This window comes from Aquarana catesbeiana, linkage group LG01 (assembly GCF_042186555.1).
Source record: "Aquarana catesbeiana isolate 2022-GZ linkage group LG01, ASM4218655v1, whole genome shotgun sequence".
In the NCBI taxonomy this organism is placed as follows: domain Eukaryota; kingdom Metazoa; phylum Chordata; class Amphibia; order Anura; family Ranidae; genus Aquarana; species Aquarana catesbeiana.
This window is the reverse complement of record NC_133324.1, coordinates 554,225,921-554,238,560: the sequence shown is the minus strand read 5'-3', so window position 1 is coordinate 554,238,560 and position 12,640 is coordinate 554,225,921. Positions and strand designations below refer to the sequence as shown.

The 12,640-nt window shown below is 39.7% G+C and overlaps 1 protein-coding gene across 2 annotated transcripts in view; it reads left to right on the top strand.

The window, feature by feature from the left end:
- ELL (elongation factor for RNA polymerase II) overlaps nucleotides 1–11,106 on the top strand; it is a 152,094-nt gene extending 140,988 nt beyond the window's left edge. For both annotated transcript variants that reach the window (XM_073595957.1, XM_073595963.1), the window contains exons 9-12: nucleotides 5,659–5,725; nucleotides 5,809–5,980; nucleotides 10,109–10,153; nucleotides 10,757–11,106. In XM_073595957.1, the coding sequence (XP_073452058.1) occupies nucleotides 5,659–5,725; nucleotides 5,809–5,980; nucleotides 10,109–10,153; nucleotides 10,757–10,873 (401 nt within the window). In that variant the 3' untranslated portion in view covers nucleotides 10,874–11,106. The remainder of the gene's footprint in view (nucleotides 1–5,658; nucleotides 5,726–5,808; nucleotides 5,981–10,108; nucleotides 10,154–10,756) is intronic.
- The last annotated feature ends 1,534 nt before the right edge of the window (nucleotides 11,107–12,640 follow it).

Below are 12,640 nucleotides of genomic sequence, written 5' to 3'. Positions count from 1 at the left end.
AAGGGCTAATCTTTCACCCTGCTTTGTCCCTGGCTTTGATAGTATGGCTGTTGAAAGCCAGGTTCTGAGACTGGATTGTCTGGTTCGGTGATCTCCACAATGCTGCAGGCACGCAAGTCTAGCTCTTTGAAGATTTATCATTGCACATGCAAGACTTTTTTTATATTGGCTGGTACAAGGCTCTGGGTGTCCATACACACACCTCCTCTGGGTTTTGGCCTTTCTCCAACAGAGCGTTGAACAAAAACTTGCTTTGAGTACTGTTAAGGGTCAGGCTTCTGCCCTGGCAATCTTCTTTCAACAACCCTCTTCCGCACAGTCCTTTATTTGTACCTTCATCCAAGGGGTTTTCAATGTGGCACCCCTGTCTCTTCTCCATTGTCGCTGTGGGACCAGAACTTGGTTCTTTTGGTCCTCCAGAAACCTCCCTTTGAGCATAAGTAGGGGATTATCCCTAATATTCTATCTCAGAAAGTTGCCTTCCCAGTGTGCAGTCTTCACACCCTAAGAAGGCTATTCTGTCTGCTAAGATCACAAGATCAGGTTTTTGGTGTGTCCTGGTGCTTCTTTAGTGTATTGTCACAGAAGGGCTTGCCAGGGTGTGTTAGATCAGTCAGTGTCAGGAAGTATATAAAACTCCTCCAGATCCAAAATCTTTTTAACAGAGGTCCACCATGTGTGGTACACTGATTCGTCTTGCCTGCATTCCCTGAAACAATATGGAGAAGCACCCAAGACGTGGGAAGCTATTCACGTGGGTACCATGTACCACCTTTAAAAGGACTTTGTAATTTGCTTCAGTAATGAATTGTTTATATATGGCTTGAAGGTGTTAAGGGCCAGTTTTACATTCGCCAGGTTCCTTGCCCAAATCTCGCTCCCATCTAGCCATTTATGGTAATTTTATCAGATTTCAAATTGAGCAAAGCATATATTGCCAAGATGTGACTAGTTATCCTGTCAGTATTCTTATAAAGGTACTCAATTACCTTCGTAGTGGTCAAATCCGAATGACGCTGAGCTTTTAAGAAAAGTGTTGTGGGTGTAGCAATCAGTTTTCAAAGTGGGTTGTATTTTTCCAGCACTCTTTCTCTCGATAAGATACCCTTATGGTTTCAAAAATTAGCTATACGCAAATGGCTTTTTTTTGTCCACCAAGTAAAAGTAATGAGGTAGGGACCCAGGATGAGAGCTGAATTGGAGAGGATGTGGGCTAATGGACTGTGGGAGGATTTAAATTTATGGGCTGTGCTCAGATGGTCCCAGGGGTTCAATGTGAACGACATTTGCTTAAGATTATGGGCTTATCTATCTTTAGCAGCCACATCAGGTGACCTGTTTGGGAGCTTCTATGTGTATCCAGGCTGGATTTGGTTGTCCCAAATGAAATTTGGTAAGATGGGTATTTGAAAAAAATCACCCCTCCTTTAAAATCACATTTTGTTGCTTTGCAGCCTGAAATGAAGATATTATTATTATTATTATTATTATATTTTTTTTTATCCAGCTGTATTTACACAGTGCAACTTATTAACTCCCAAGTGAAAGATATAACCCCAACATGTCAGAGAAAAACAAAAAAAAAAACGAATCTCAGAGTTGGGGAAAAAAGACCACTCTTTTGTGTTGGTATTTTGTTGAACCACGTTTTGCTCTAATTACAGCCTTTAGTCTGTTGGGCTATGTCTCTACTAACTTTGCACATCTAGACTTTGCCCACTCTTCTTTGCAGAACTGCTCAAGTTCAGTTAAATTTTGATGGTGACCTTTTTGTGGACTGTAGTCTTTAAGTAATTCCACAGATTTTCAATGGGATTTAAGTTTGGACTCTGACTAGGCCATACAGGGACATTGACCTTTTTCTTCAACCACTGTGTGGTCATTTGTGCTGTGTGCTTTGGGTCATTGTCATGTTTGAAGGTAAACCTTCTTTCCACTGACAACTTTCTGGCTGAGGACAGCAGATTTTCCTCAAGAATTTGACGGTATTTTGCCCCCATCCATTATTCCTTCTATTCTGACCAGTGCCTCCAGTCCCTGCTGCAGAGAAACACCCCCATAACAGGATATTGCCACCTCCATGCTTTACTGTGGGAATGGTGTTTGGATGGTGAGCCATATTGGATTTCCACCAGACACATCGTTTGGTGTTGAGGCCAAATAAATACATTTTAGTCATCTGACCAGAACACTTTTTTCTGTGTGGCCTCAGAATCTTCAAGGTGCATTTTGACCAAACACCGTCATCATTGCATGTTGCCTTTTAAGAAGTGGTGTTTTTCTTGCAACCCTCCCATACTAGCAACATTTTGCGTTATTGTTGCATGCACACAATGACCACTGTCATAAATTCCTGCAACTGCTTCAGAGTTTCTGTAGGCCTCTTGGTAGCCTCTCTGACCAGTTAACTTCTGTCTCTTTTATCCAGTTTGGAGCGACAGGGAGGGTCTGTGTTGTGCTAAATGCCTTCCACTTCTTTAAAATAGACTTCTCTGTGCTTCTAAGCATTGATAAAGCCTTTGATTTTTTTATTTTTTTTTTTTTTTATCCATCTCCTGACATATGCCTGTCCCTAACTTTATCCTGGTGATCTTTTGACAGTGCCTTGCTACCCATAGTTGGTTGATTACGTCATTTGCACTACCAATGACTAAAATGCTCCAGGAAAGCTCTTTACATGTAGAGTGACCACATCTGATCACAGTTGAAAGTCAAATGGCTTTGTGTGCCATTGAGAAGGTGATTAGCTACACCTGATTTAGTTTTACAAGTCTCCTTTTTTAGGAGGGGGTTGATAGTGATTAGTTTTTCTTTTTTGTTTTTGACATGTTGTTGGAGTTATCTTTCACTTGCATGTTTCTAAGTTGCACTGAGTAAATACAGCTGGATTAAACTGTCTTTCATTCTGCAAAGCAAAAACGTGATTTTTTTTTTTTTTTTTTTTTTTCTATACCCACTATATATAAGGTTTGAAATTGGGGCATTGTGTATACCTAAATAGGGAAGGGCTTCTGACTGCCATTTTTAAAGTGAAAATTGCTCTGCATGGTTTGGAGAGCTTGCATGTCAAGTAATGTATTTAAGACTTGATTTAGCTTGCTAACTTCAGGGCAGAGTTGACCAAGAATTGTTGTAGAACTTTTAGCAAATTGAGTATATGCTCTGCCCCCTTAATGTAATACCCTTAATACCTGGATTTTCTCAAAGCAGAGTTCCACCCGAAAATGGTGCTTCCGCTTCAAGTGTTGGTGACCCCTTGGCATGTAATTTTTCTGGGGGGGAGCAGAGGGAGTATCCTGTTTTTACAGGCACCCAGCTCCCACTTCCTTCCTGGCGCCTCCCTCCAAATCTTCTGGGACACGTCACAGGTCCCAGAAGATTGCCCGGCCAATCGGAGCACGGCTCGAGCATGCGCAGTGCACCCCCGGCTGTGAAGCCACAGCTGGACGCCCACCGTTAGAATGCTGGTGCCGCGGAGAGGAACGGGGCTTCGTGCGCCCGAATTGCTGGACTGTGGGACATATAAGTGTCTGATTACACTTTTTGTAGCTGCTGACTTTTAAATGGTTGGAACTCCGCTTTAACTTTTATTGCCATTGGTTCCTATGCAAAGATAGAAAAAGATGGAAAAGGGAGACAATGGGCATCCTTCACCAGTTCCGCAGAGGTTCTTGAAGCCCGGCGATTTGTAGTCCTTAATTGACAGATGCTGTAGGTTCTGTATATAGAATTTGGAAAATGGATATAAATTTGGGCCCAATTCCCAAACCCTAATTTTTTCAGAGTCTAAAACACTCCCAAGAAGAAGAATCCAAAGCGTTTTAGCTAAAGAAGCAATACCATTCCTCTTTCTGCCTTCATTCCAGTTAGCCTGAACAGCTGATATATCAATCGCCCTTTTAGTCTGATGCTTAGCCTGTCTAAAGGGGACAAATCCCACCTGGTCTGAGTGAATATAATTAGCCAGAAATGAGTTTATCCTCATGGCTAATATTTTGTGGTGTGTGGTTTTTTTTTTTTTTTTTTTTTTTTGTTTTTTTTTTTTAATTCTATGCTCAAGGAGGTGGAATAGTAATTTCTGCAATCCAAAGTTTTGGGATAACCTATATACAGGTTACATTCTTATAGGGGGTAGATATCTAATGCCACTGAATAAACTGCACAGATGAGGGGGCACAATTTCTACATATTTCTTATAGTATTGGCTCAAAAACCCTTCTGGATCTGGTGCTTTTTACAGAATAATTTGGTTAGTAGCTAACTCTACTTCCCCCTCCTCCTGAGAATTCACCTTTTTATAGGTTACCAGTGATCCCTCTTAAAGAGGTTGTAAACCCCAATAAAAAAAAAAAAACTCCTGTAAGACAAAGGCAGAATGAGCTAGTATGCATTGAATACTAGCTCATTATGAAATACTTATGATAGAACGAAGCCCTCCAGCGGTGCCTGCACACCACTGACCTCCTCTTCCCCGGTGTTAATTCTGGCTTTGCAGGCCCCAGCGCTGTGTGGCCAGGGCCATCGGCGCATGCGTGCGGGAGTCGCAGGTCTTGGCACAGAGCTCTGAAGAAACAGCCTGGGCAGCCGTTCCTTCAGAGCTCGTGCGCCGAGTAGTAGTATGAGTAGTTAATTGTATGTTTAGGAATAGACTTGTTTACCTTTTTTGACAATGCAATGTAAAAAATTGGTATTGTGTTAATTCATTCTGTTTAAACATTTTTCAGCGGTTAAACATTATCTTCTTAAAGTGGAGGTCCACCACAAAAAAAAAAAATTGCATCAAAAAATCCCTAAAAAAATGGAGGAAAAAAATAAAAATGTAACTCACCTGAAATGGCTGTTGCTAGGCAGTCCTTCTAAGCTGCCTCTTCCTACTCTGCGGTGATGATCAGTCTTCTCCTCCCCGCGTTGTCTTCTGGGGAATGGGGCGCGGTGTGTTATGGGAACTGTGTGTGTGACAACACATCGCGTCCCATTCACAAAGCGCTGCGCGACTCGCGCATACGCAGTAGGAAACGGGCAGCGAAGCCGTAAGGCTGTACTGCCTGTTTCCCTTAGTTAGGATGGCGGTGCTGGAACCCGAGAGCCGAGGGACGGGTCGGCCTCGGGCGGCCGACATCGCAGGCACCCAGGACAGGTGAGTGTGCTTATTTAAAGTCAGCAGCTACAGTGTTTGTAGCTGCTGACTTGTAATTTTTTTTTTTCTCCCGGCCAAACCCCGCTTTAAGTGAACCATGCCTTCCCCTCAAACCTAAAAAGCACAGGTGTATGCAGCTCTGCATGCTCAATAAACATGTTTCGGTTTCATGGAAAATTTGTTTTATTTTGTGTAAACAATTTTCCCTTCTACTTCTGGCTTCCCCCAAGGCACTGGTAGTTGATTCAGGGTATATCCAATTGCCTCCTAAAGGATCCAGTAGGATTTTCACCCCACCACTGAAGTGAATGGGATTATTATTTCCCCTTGCTCTGGAACAGCTGTGGGTTTAGGATTGTGTATATGGAGGTTTTCTATTAACCTTCCTCCTTCTTCTTTTTTTTTTTTTTTTTTTTTTTTTTTTTTAATAACCTACCTATGAAAACATGCCAGATTAAGCATAATTGTGTTTTTTTTGTAAAGTTTATGGTTCAGCTTTTATAAAATATTTCTTTTTCTAGATTTGAATGGAACTTGTAGTAATTCCAGTAATCCAACATCAACATCAGAGCTGCCAGATTACATCTTGTAAGTATTTTAACTCTTATTTTGTGTTTGAAGTATTGTTTTAGATGTATTGCAAGACCATTTAATTTCTTGTAATATCTTAGGAAATATACAGCAATCGCATCTCAGGAGCAGCGTCAGACTTACAAGACTGACTTCAACGAAGAATACAATGAATACAGAAATTTGCATGCAAGGATAGAGAGGATAACAAGCAGATTTACACAACTGGATGGTCAGCTGAAACAGCTCTGCTCTGGTTCAGAGGAATACAAGGTATAAAGCGCAGGCATCACCATTACATAGCTTCCTCTAACTGAACTTTCCAGCAGGTTTGCAACTCCAGAACTAATGTTGGCTGTTTGTACGTTAGGGCCATTGTTGTGCAAATGGTATTTTTTTGTTGTTTTTCTTCCATCTATTTTAAGACCTAGGAAGTCATCTTTAACCTTTTGGGTTATACTGCTACGGACCAGGGGATTAGACTGTGGCAAACAAACTGTTGCCGGCCCTGTATAACCCCTTCTATTACCAGCCCTTCTATTACCAACTAGTCCTTTTCTTAAGCTTTTCTCTGTTAAAAAATACTTTTATTTTTTTCTAACCCCTTTTTTCCTTTTCTATTTTATTTCTCTATGTTAATTTTTTTCTGTTGCTGCTGGAGCTTTCTCTTTGCAGCTATCTGGGTCGGTCAGATTTTTAACCACCAATTTTGTACCACGCCTGGACCCTGATGGACCTGACATTTGCAGGGATAGCCTTGAAGTGACCTTCTGACATTGGGTTCTGCAGGGGCACTTTCCAGCCTTTTCTGGTAAAAATTAGCTGTGAAGGGCTTTCAAGGCCACATGCTCAATCGCTTTAGAGTGGGGTTTCTCAACAAGGGTTCCTCCAGAGGTTGCTAGGGGTTCCTTGAGCAATTAGCAATTTCTGCACCTCAGATAAGTTTCCACTGACAGCATTGATGATTTTAGCCATCTCTACGTAGGTCATTCTTTCCATTGACCATCACACGAATGTATCATGAGTTGCAGATATAGTAATTTGTAGCAGGGGATCTCGGAGACCAGAAAGTTGTGTCCAGGGTTCCTAAGGTTGGGAGACGCATGTAGTGAGTTGGTCAGTTCAGCCAAGCACTGGGAGTAACTAAATAGGCTTAGGATGCTGGACACCTTTATTTGCCATTTCTGTTGTGTTTTTTTTTGTTTTTTTTGTTTTTCCGTTTTGTTTTTTTTTTTTCTTTGCCATCATGGTGGTTCCACCTATCATGATCTTGGTACTATTTTGCTACAAAATTCAGGCATGCTGGTAGTAGGAGGGGATAACCTGGGGGCTAGCTTAGTTTTAGTTTGTGTGCCAGTGTTCAGTCCTCCCAGTTGGTGATAGTATAACCTGATCAGAGACTTCCTGTGTCCCTCGAAGTACAAAATTCCTATATTGAGAACTGTATAGGTTTAATACATAATATGTGGTATATCATTTTCCTATTAATGGACAAAGCTTTTATTTCACGTATTACATGCGTATAATTTCAAAATACATTTTTTGCCATGGTTGTCCTAGGACCACTATGGCTAACCACTATGACTAGTGGAAGTACATTCTGTGAAGGAAAGAAAATACCCTTTAAGCCCCAAAGCTTATGTATGTCACAGTGCAAAGCCCGCATTGCATCTCAATGGGAGTTTAATAGCCAGTGGCCAAAAAAGGTTTAAAAATGTTTCATATAATATAATATGCTGACACAAGTAGGCTTGAGAATTTCTGCCTCTGAGCCACGGCTCACAAGAGCAGTGATAAAATGGTAAGTTGATTCCAATGGGCTAGCCATACTAATGTCTGTTGAAAGACTAAGTGCCTTGCAAAAATGTGGTTGATTTACGAGGGGGTCGACCCTGAACACTGCTTCACCTTTAGTAAAAAGTTTTTCTTAATTTAGTAAAGCAACCCCATAATGTATCACACAGTGTGTAGTACATTTTCAAACTTGTCAAAACTAGGTTATAATCTTTACATGGGAAACTGTTAAAGCTGTTTTTTATTGCATAATCCCTTAATAAACCTAAAGTAAATGCAGGACTGGTAATGCATAGTTTTTGTTTTTTCACTTTTTTTTTTTTTTTTTATTTACTATGCACTAAAGTAATTTTAGTAAATTTTTTATATTTTCAGTCGTCAGCTGCAGTGGCTGCATTTGTTTACTTTTTTGTCTTTTTCCTGGTTAACCTACAAATAACACACTTCCTAGCTCTATGGCTACACACGATTTTTACTGCATAAATGGAAGGAGTTACAGTTCTGGACTTAAACATGTCTGCCTTTGCTTATCTCCATTATATGGCGATGGATGGGACTAGTAGTTTGCAAAGAGAAAATTATTATTTTTGCCGTCTTTTTTCAGTTTATTGGAAGTGACAAGGACACTGCATTTGTGGCAAGATCAACAGGTATTTTCTGTACTTGCTGAAAATGTTCTTGGCCTGAAAAAAAAAAAAAAAACTAATATAGCCACCACATCTAAGGACTGGTAAGCTGCAATATATTTATTTCGGGTTTGGATATGCTTAAAGAGCGCACTTACACAAAATAAAAGCTTAGTCAGTTTAATCTATAGGTTTGTATTCGCTGTCCAAGCCTGTTTCTAAATTGTAAATCTTGAGGATTAGTGTGCCAACTCCTTTTTGATTTAAAAGTTGTATAGCGTTACCTTCCACATAGAGTAGAACGTAACACGGGTTGTAAATTGATTAGAACTATTTTAGCAGTCTGCCTTATGAGGCAGAGCTGGCCATAGTGGTTGCATGGCTTAAAGCCAAAGTCCAGGTTTTCTGTCATTTTAAATCGTAAATAAGCTGGCTCATATGAATTAAATGCATTACTAAGTTATTCAGCAGCTGCAAGCACTTTATTATACTGTAGTAGCACCAGCAATGTACATTATACAGCGCTGTATTTCGCAACAGTACAGGTGACTTCCCATCTGCTGCCAGAACAAGATCAAGTTAGGCTGAGTGTTTGTCAGCCATTCAGAGGAAACCTTTGTATTTTTATCAATGAATACAAGATTTGCTCTGTTTCCCTGAGGGGGAAAGGCGAGCAGATGTCACATTCTCCCCCTTGGCCAATAGGAGGAAGCCTTGCATTCGCTGATAAAAATACAAGGCTTCCTCTGGCTGAGAAGTACTCAGCCTAACTTGATTTTATAGTTGCGGCAGAGGGGAAGTCGCATGTAATGCTGTGGAACACGGTTCTGCATACTGTACGTTGCTAAAGCTACTGCAATATGGTTTGGCATTCACAGCCACCAAATAACTTAGTAATGGAAATAGTTTGCTTAGGCCAGCTTGGCCCTAGCAGTTTAAAGTATGGTAAGTAACAGAGCAGCGCTATAAGAATCTCACATTAGTGCTGCATACAAAAAAAAACGTACATAATACAAATAAGAAAATGGAAAAATTTATGTGACACCTATAAGTGCAAAAGTGATGAGCAACACAGTCCCAATGAAGAGCGAGAAGGTAGGTGAAGCAATCTTTTCTACATGTGACCAGAGGAAAGCAGATGGTAAATACCAACTGCCTCTAAGCTTCACAACAATAGGACAGCAAACCACCAGTGTATCTAAAAAGGTGGGGGCTTACCAAAAACAAAAGACCCCCCAATAAAGAGTGGCCAAACAGTGATTAGTTTGTACTCCTTGGGACCTCCAATGCCTCTAAAGCACCTTGCCAAAAGGTCACTCTGCTATATTCCCACCAATCACTATGCAACCAAACTCAATAAGGAATGATATAAAAGGAAACGCTCTCCATAGTGTAAACTAGTAGAATATGTGTTATTTAATAGAGAACATGCACCTACAATAGATGAATGGTATATATATTTTTTGTATGTAGCACGAATATGATTAAGCGCTACACTGTTGTTTTCCATATTTTATGTACACCATGTATTGGGTTATCGTGCTAGTTGCTATTACTTACCATATACATTGGAGTCCTAGCATAGTTTCTCTTACATACAAATTTATTTAAAGTAAATGGAAACCTGGGCTTTCGGCTTTAATATACTAAGTGCATTACACTTAGGTAATGACATGTAACAGCTTATAAACTTTGGTGTCACTATAGGTGCACTTTACAATTTGATGTATTGGTTAAAGATTGCTTCCCAATTTGACACAAGGTAACCGTTTTATCCCAGCACTGCTTTTTGTCGATTTTATAGCATGATATACAGGGGTGGCCTAGAAATTGATTTAAGTGTATGGTGAGTAAAATGTACAATTTTACTGATACTCTATCATTAGAGGTCAGGACACTCTTTATCTGCATCATCTCCCTCTTGTGTGTGTTTTTAAATGTTTGGTATAGTAACCTGAATCTTTTTCTTTTCTCATTTTAGACTATCCATGATCAAATCTTACAAGAGTATCGTAAAATTAAAAAAGTAAGTAATCTGAACTAAAGTCCATTGACACTGATATCTGAGCTAACTGATGCATCGTGCAATTTGCAGTTGCAAAGCAGAGTTTAAGTGCTTGAGACATTGAAGCAATTTACCTTTCTTCCTGTTAATGGAAGTTATCATGTGGAAAAGGTCTACTATAAGGCTTTGACAGTTAAATGAAAATGTTTTTGTTTTTTTTTTTGTCACTATCTGCTTCTCCAACACTATATACCCAGCAGGGAGGAGTGTAGCAGTAGATATTCAAATATCCTGTAGCCTTAAATTAAACTGTAGACCTAAATTAACTTCAGTTTCTTTAAGACCTGGAAGCATACAGTCCACAGAAGTACAGAGTGTGGCTTACATAAGTCATGGGTGGTCTGCATTCATTTTTTGGTTCAAGATGTTTGTTTACATCGAAAGGTCTGTTTTTAAATTTCCACTTTATCGTTTGCAAAATTGTGATTTGGTAATGCAAGTCAATGGGGAAAGGAAACATTGAAAATATTCATTTCCTGTAAAAGTTGACCTGGAAGAGAGGTAGAGTCAGTGACTTCTAGTGAATTTTGACTTCTTTTATTTTTTTTTTTTCCCCCCCTACAGTCAAATCCGAATTACAGTCAAGAGAAGAACCGCTGTGAATATCTCCACAATAAACTGGCTCACATTAAAAAACTGATTGCACAGTATGACCAACAACAGGTTCTGTCCTGGCATTAGTGCCCATGTTCGGGTAGCAGTATCTTTGCACCTATACATAAAGCTGTGTTCTTGGCCCCTTACGTTGTTTTCGTTGTGCAAGTTTTTTTGTTCTGCAGTTCCGCTTGCCATCATCAGTGGAAGAGAAACAACTTGCTAAACAAATGGCATACCTTGTGAAATTATCTGAATGGTTCAGAATAAACCAAGTAGTGGAAGCTGCACTTGGTTTAAGCTCACTACCTGCAAAATCAGTTTAATTTTTTCCCTTTTTTTCATTTTTTTTTTTTTTTTGTCTCTGTTTTAATATTGGATGGACACGTATAATCAAAACGATGCCAAAATGGGTTATGTGTTTTTTTTTTTGTTTGTTTTTTTTTTTTTTTTTTTATTTTATCATTACTGGAATCCAATAATAAAACAAACAATGCAGCCAAATATTTTCAGAATCTTGTGGTTTAGAGTTTGGGACATGGAGTCACGGAGGGCTTGTTCAAAAAAGAATGCACACCTTAATGTGTGCTGCATTCATTTGTGTTGGGATGTGTTTTATATCTGTTGCATTTTTCAGTTGACTCCATTTGAATTGAATGCAAACTGCAAAATGATGGTTTGAACAAGCTCTGAGTATTGTGAAAGGAATTATAGAACATGGTATGGAACAGTGTTAAGCTGAGCGTCATTGGAAATCACAAAAATGCTTCAGGCCTGAAAGTTTGGAAAAAGCTGAAACGGAGGATTGTGCTTAAAGAAACATGTCACCTACAAAGTCTTCTACATAAGTGCTTTGATAAGGCATTTTTTCATAAATGAGCCTCTCAATGCCTGACTGCTTATATTTTGAGCTGTTGACGTTCACTGTTAACCCAAAGTGTTATTAGTGTGTAAGGCGATTGAAATAAAGTAAGTAAAACTATACCTAATTTTTACAGCCCCAGCGTGGAGATTCAGGTTTGTGAAGTTTTGTATATGCTGCATGTTGTCTCTCTATCTGGAAGTTTTCCAAGATGAAGACTAGCAGATTGCCTAGAGTATGAACAACTTACAGTGAACTTCATGGAACTGGATCTTTATATTGTAATGATTAAAGTACATTTCTTTTCGATTCATTAAGGGACACAGGATTTAGTTCTTTTTAGGCAGGTTATACTGCTGACCACAGAGCTTGATTTACTGTTTGGTCATACCCAGACCCTGCTGGAATGTGCCTTTTTGGGTTTTCCAGTTCTAGAGCCTTGGCATAGTCTCAGGTATGATTCCGTCTTTGAAGATTTTTAATGAGTACACACCATGTGGGCTGAGAATTGGGAGTTACTATGTTAAAACAATTAAGCATCAGTATTTTTCCCTTTTTTCCATCAGTTTCTATGGAAAGGATTAACATGCTAGGGAGGTTGAAGAATGCAAGACATGGTATATTTTTACATATTCATATTTATAATGGTCCAACTTGGACCAATGTAAAGAAACAAATATATAAATATCTATCATACCTGGCCGCTGCCCTGGAAGCCACCTGAAGTAGACACGGCTACATCAGTGATCTCAACTTGCTTCTGGATCTCGTGCTGCATGGCCGGGGGGGGGGGGGGGGATGAGGACTGGGCCAGGAGTTCAGGCGGGGGGGACCTGAGAAGAGCAGGATTGGGGCTGCTCTCTGTTTAAAACCATTGCACCATTGCACAGCGCAGGTAAGTGTAACATGTTTAAAAAAAGTTTACAATCACTTAACGCTGCTTTGCATGAGGATTGGCCAAATACTGACAAAGTACTTAAGCCTTCAGAACT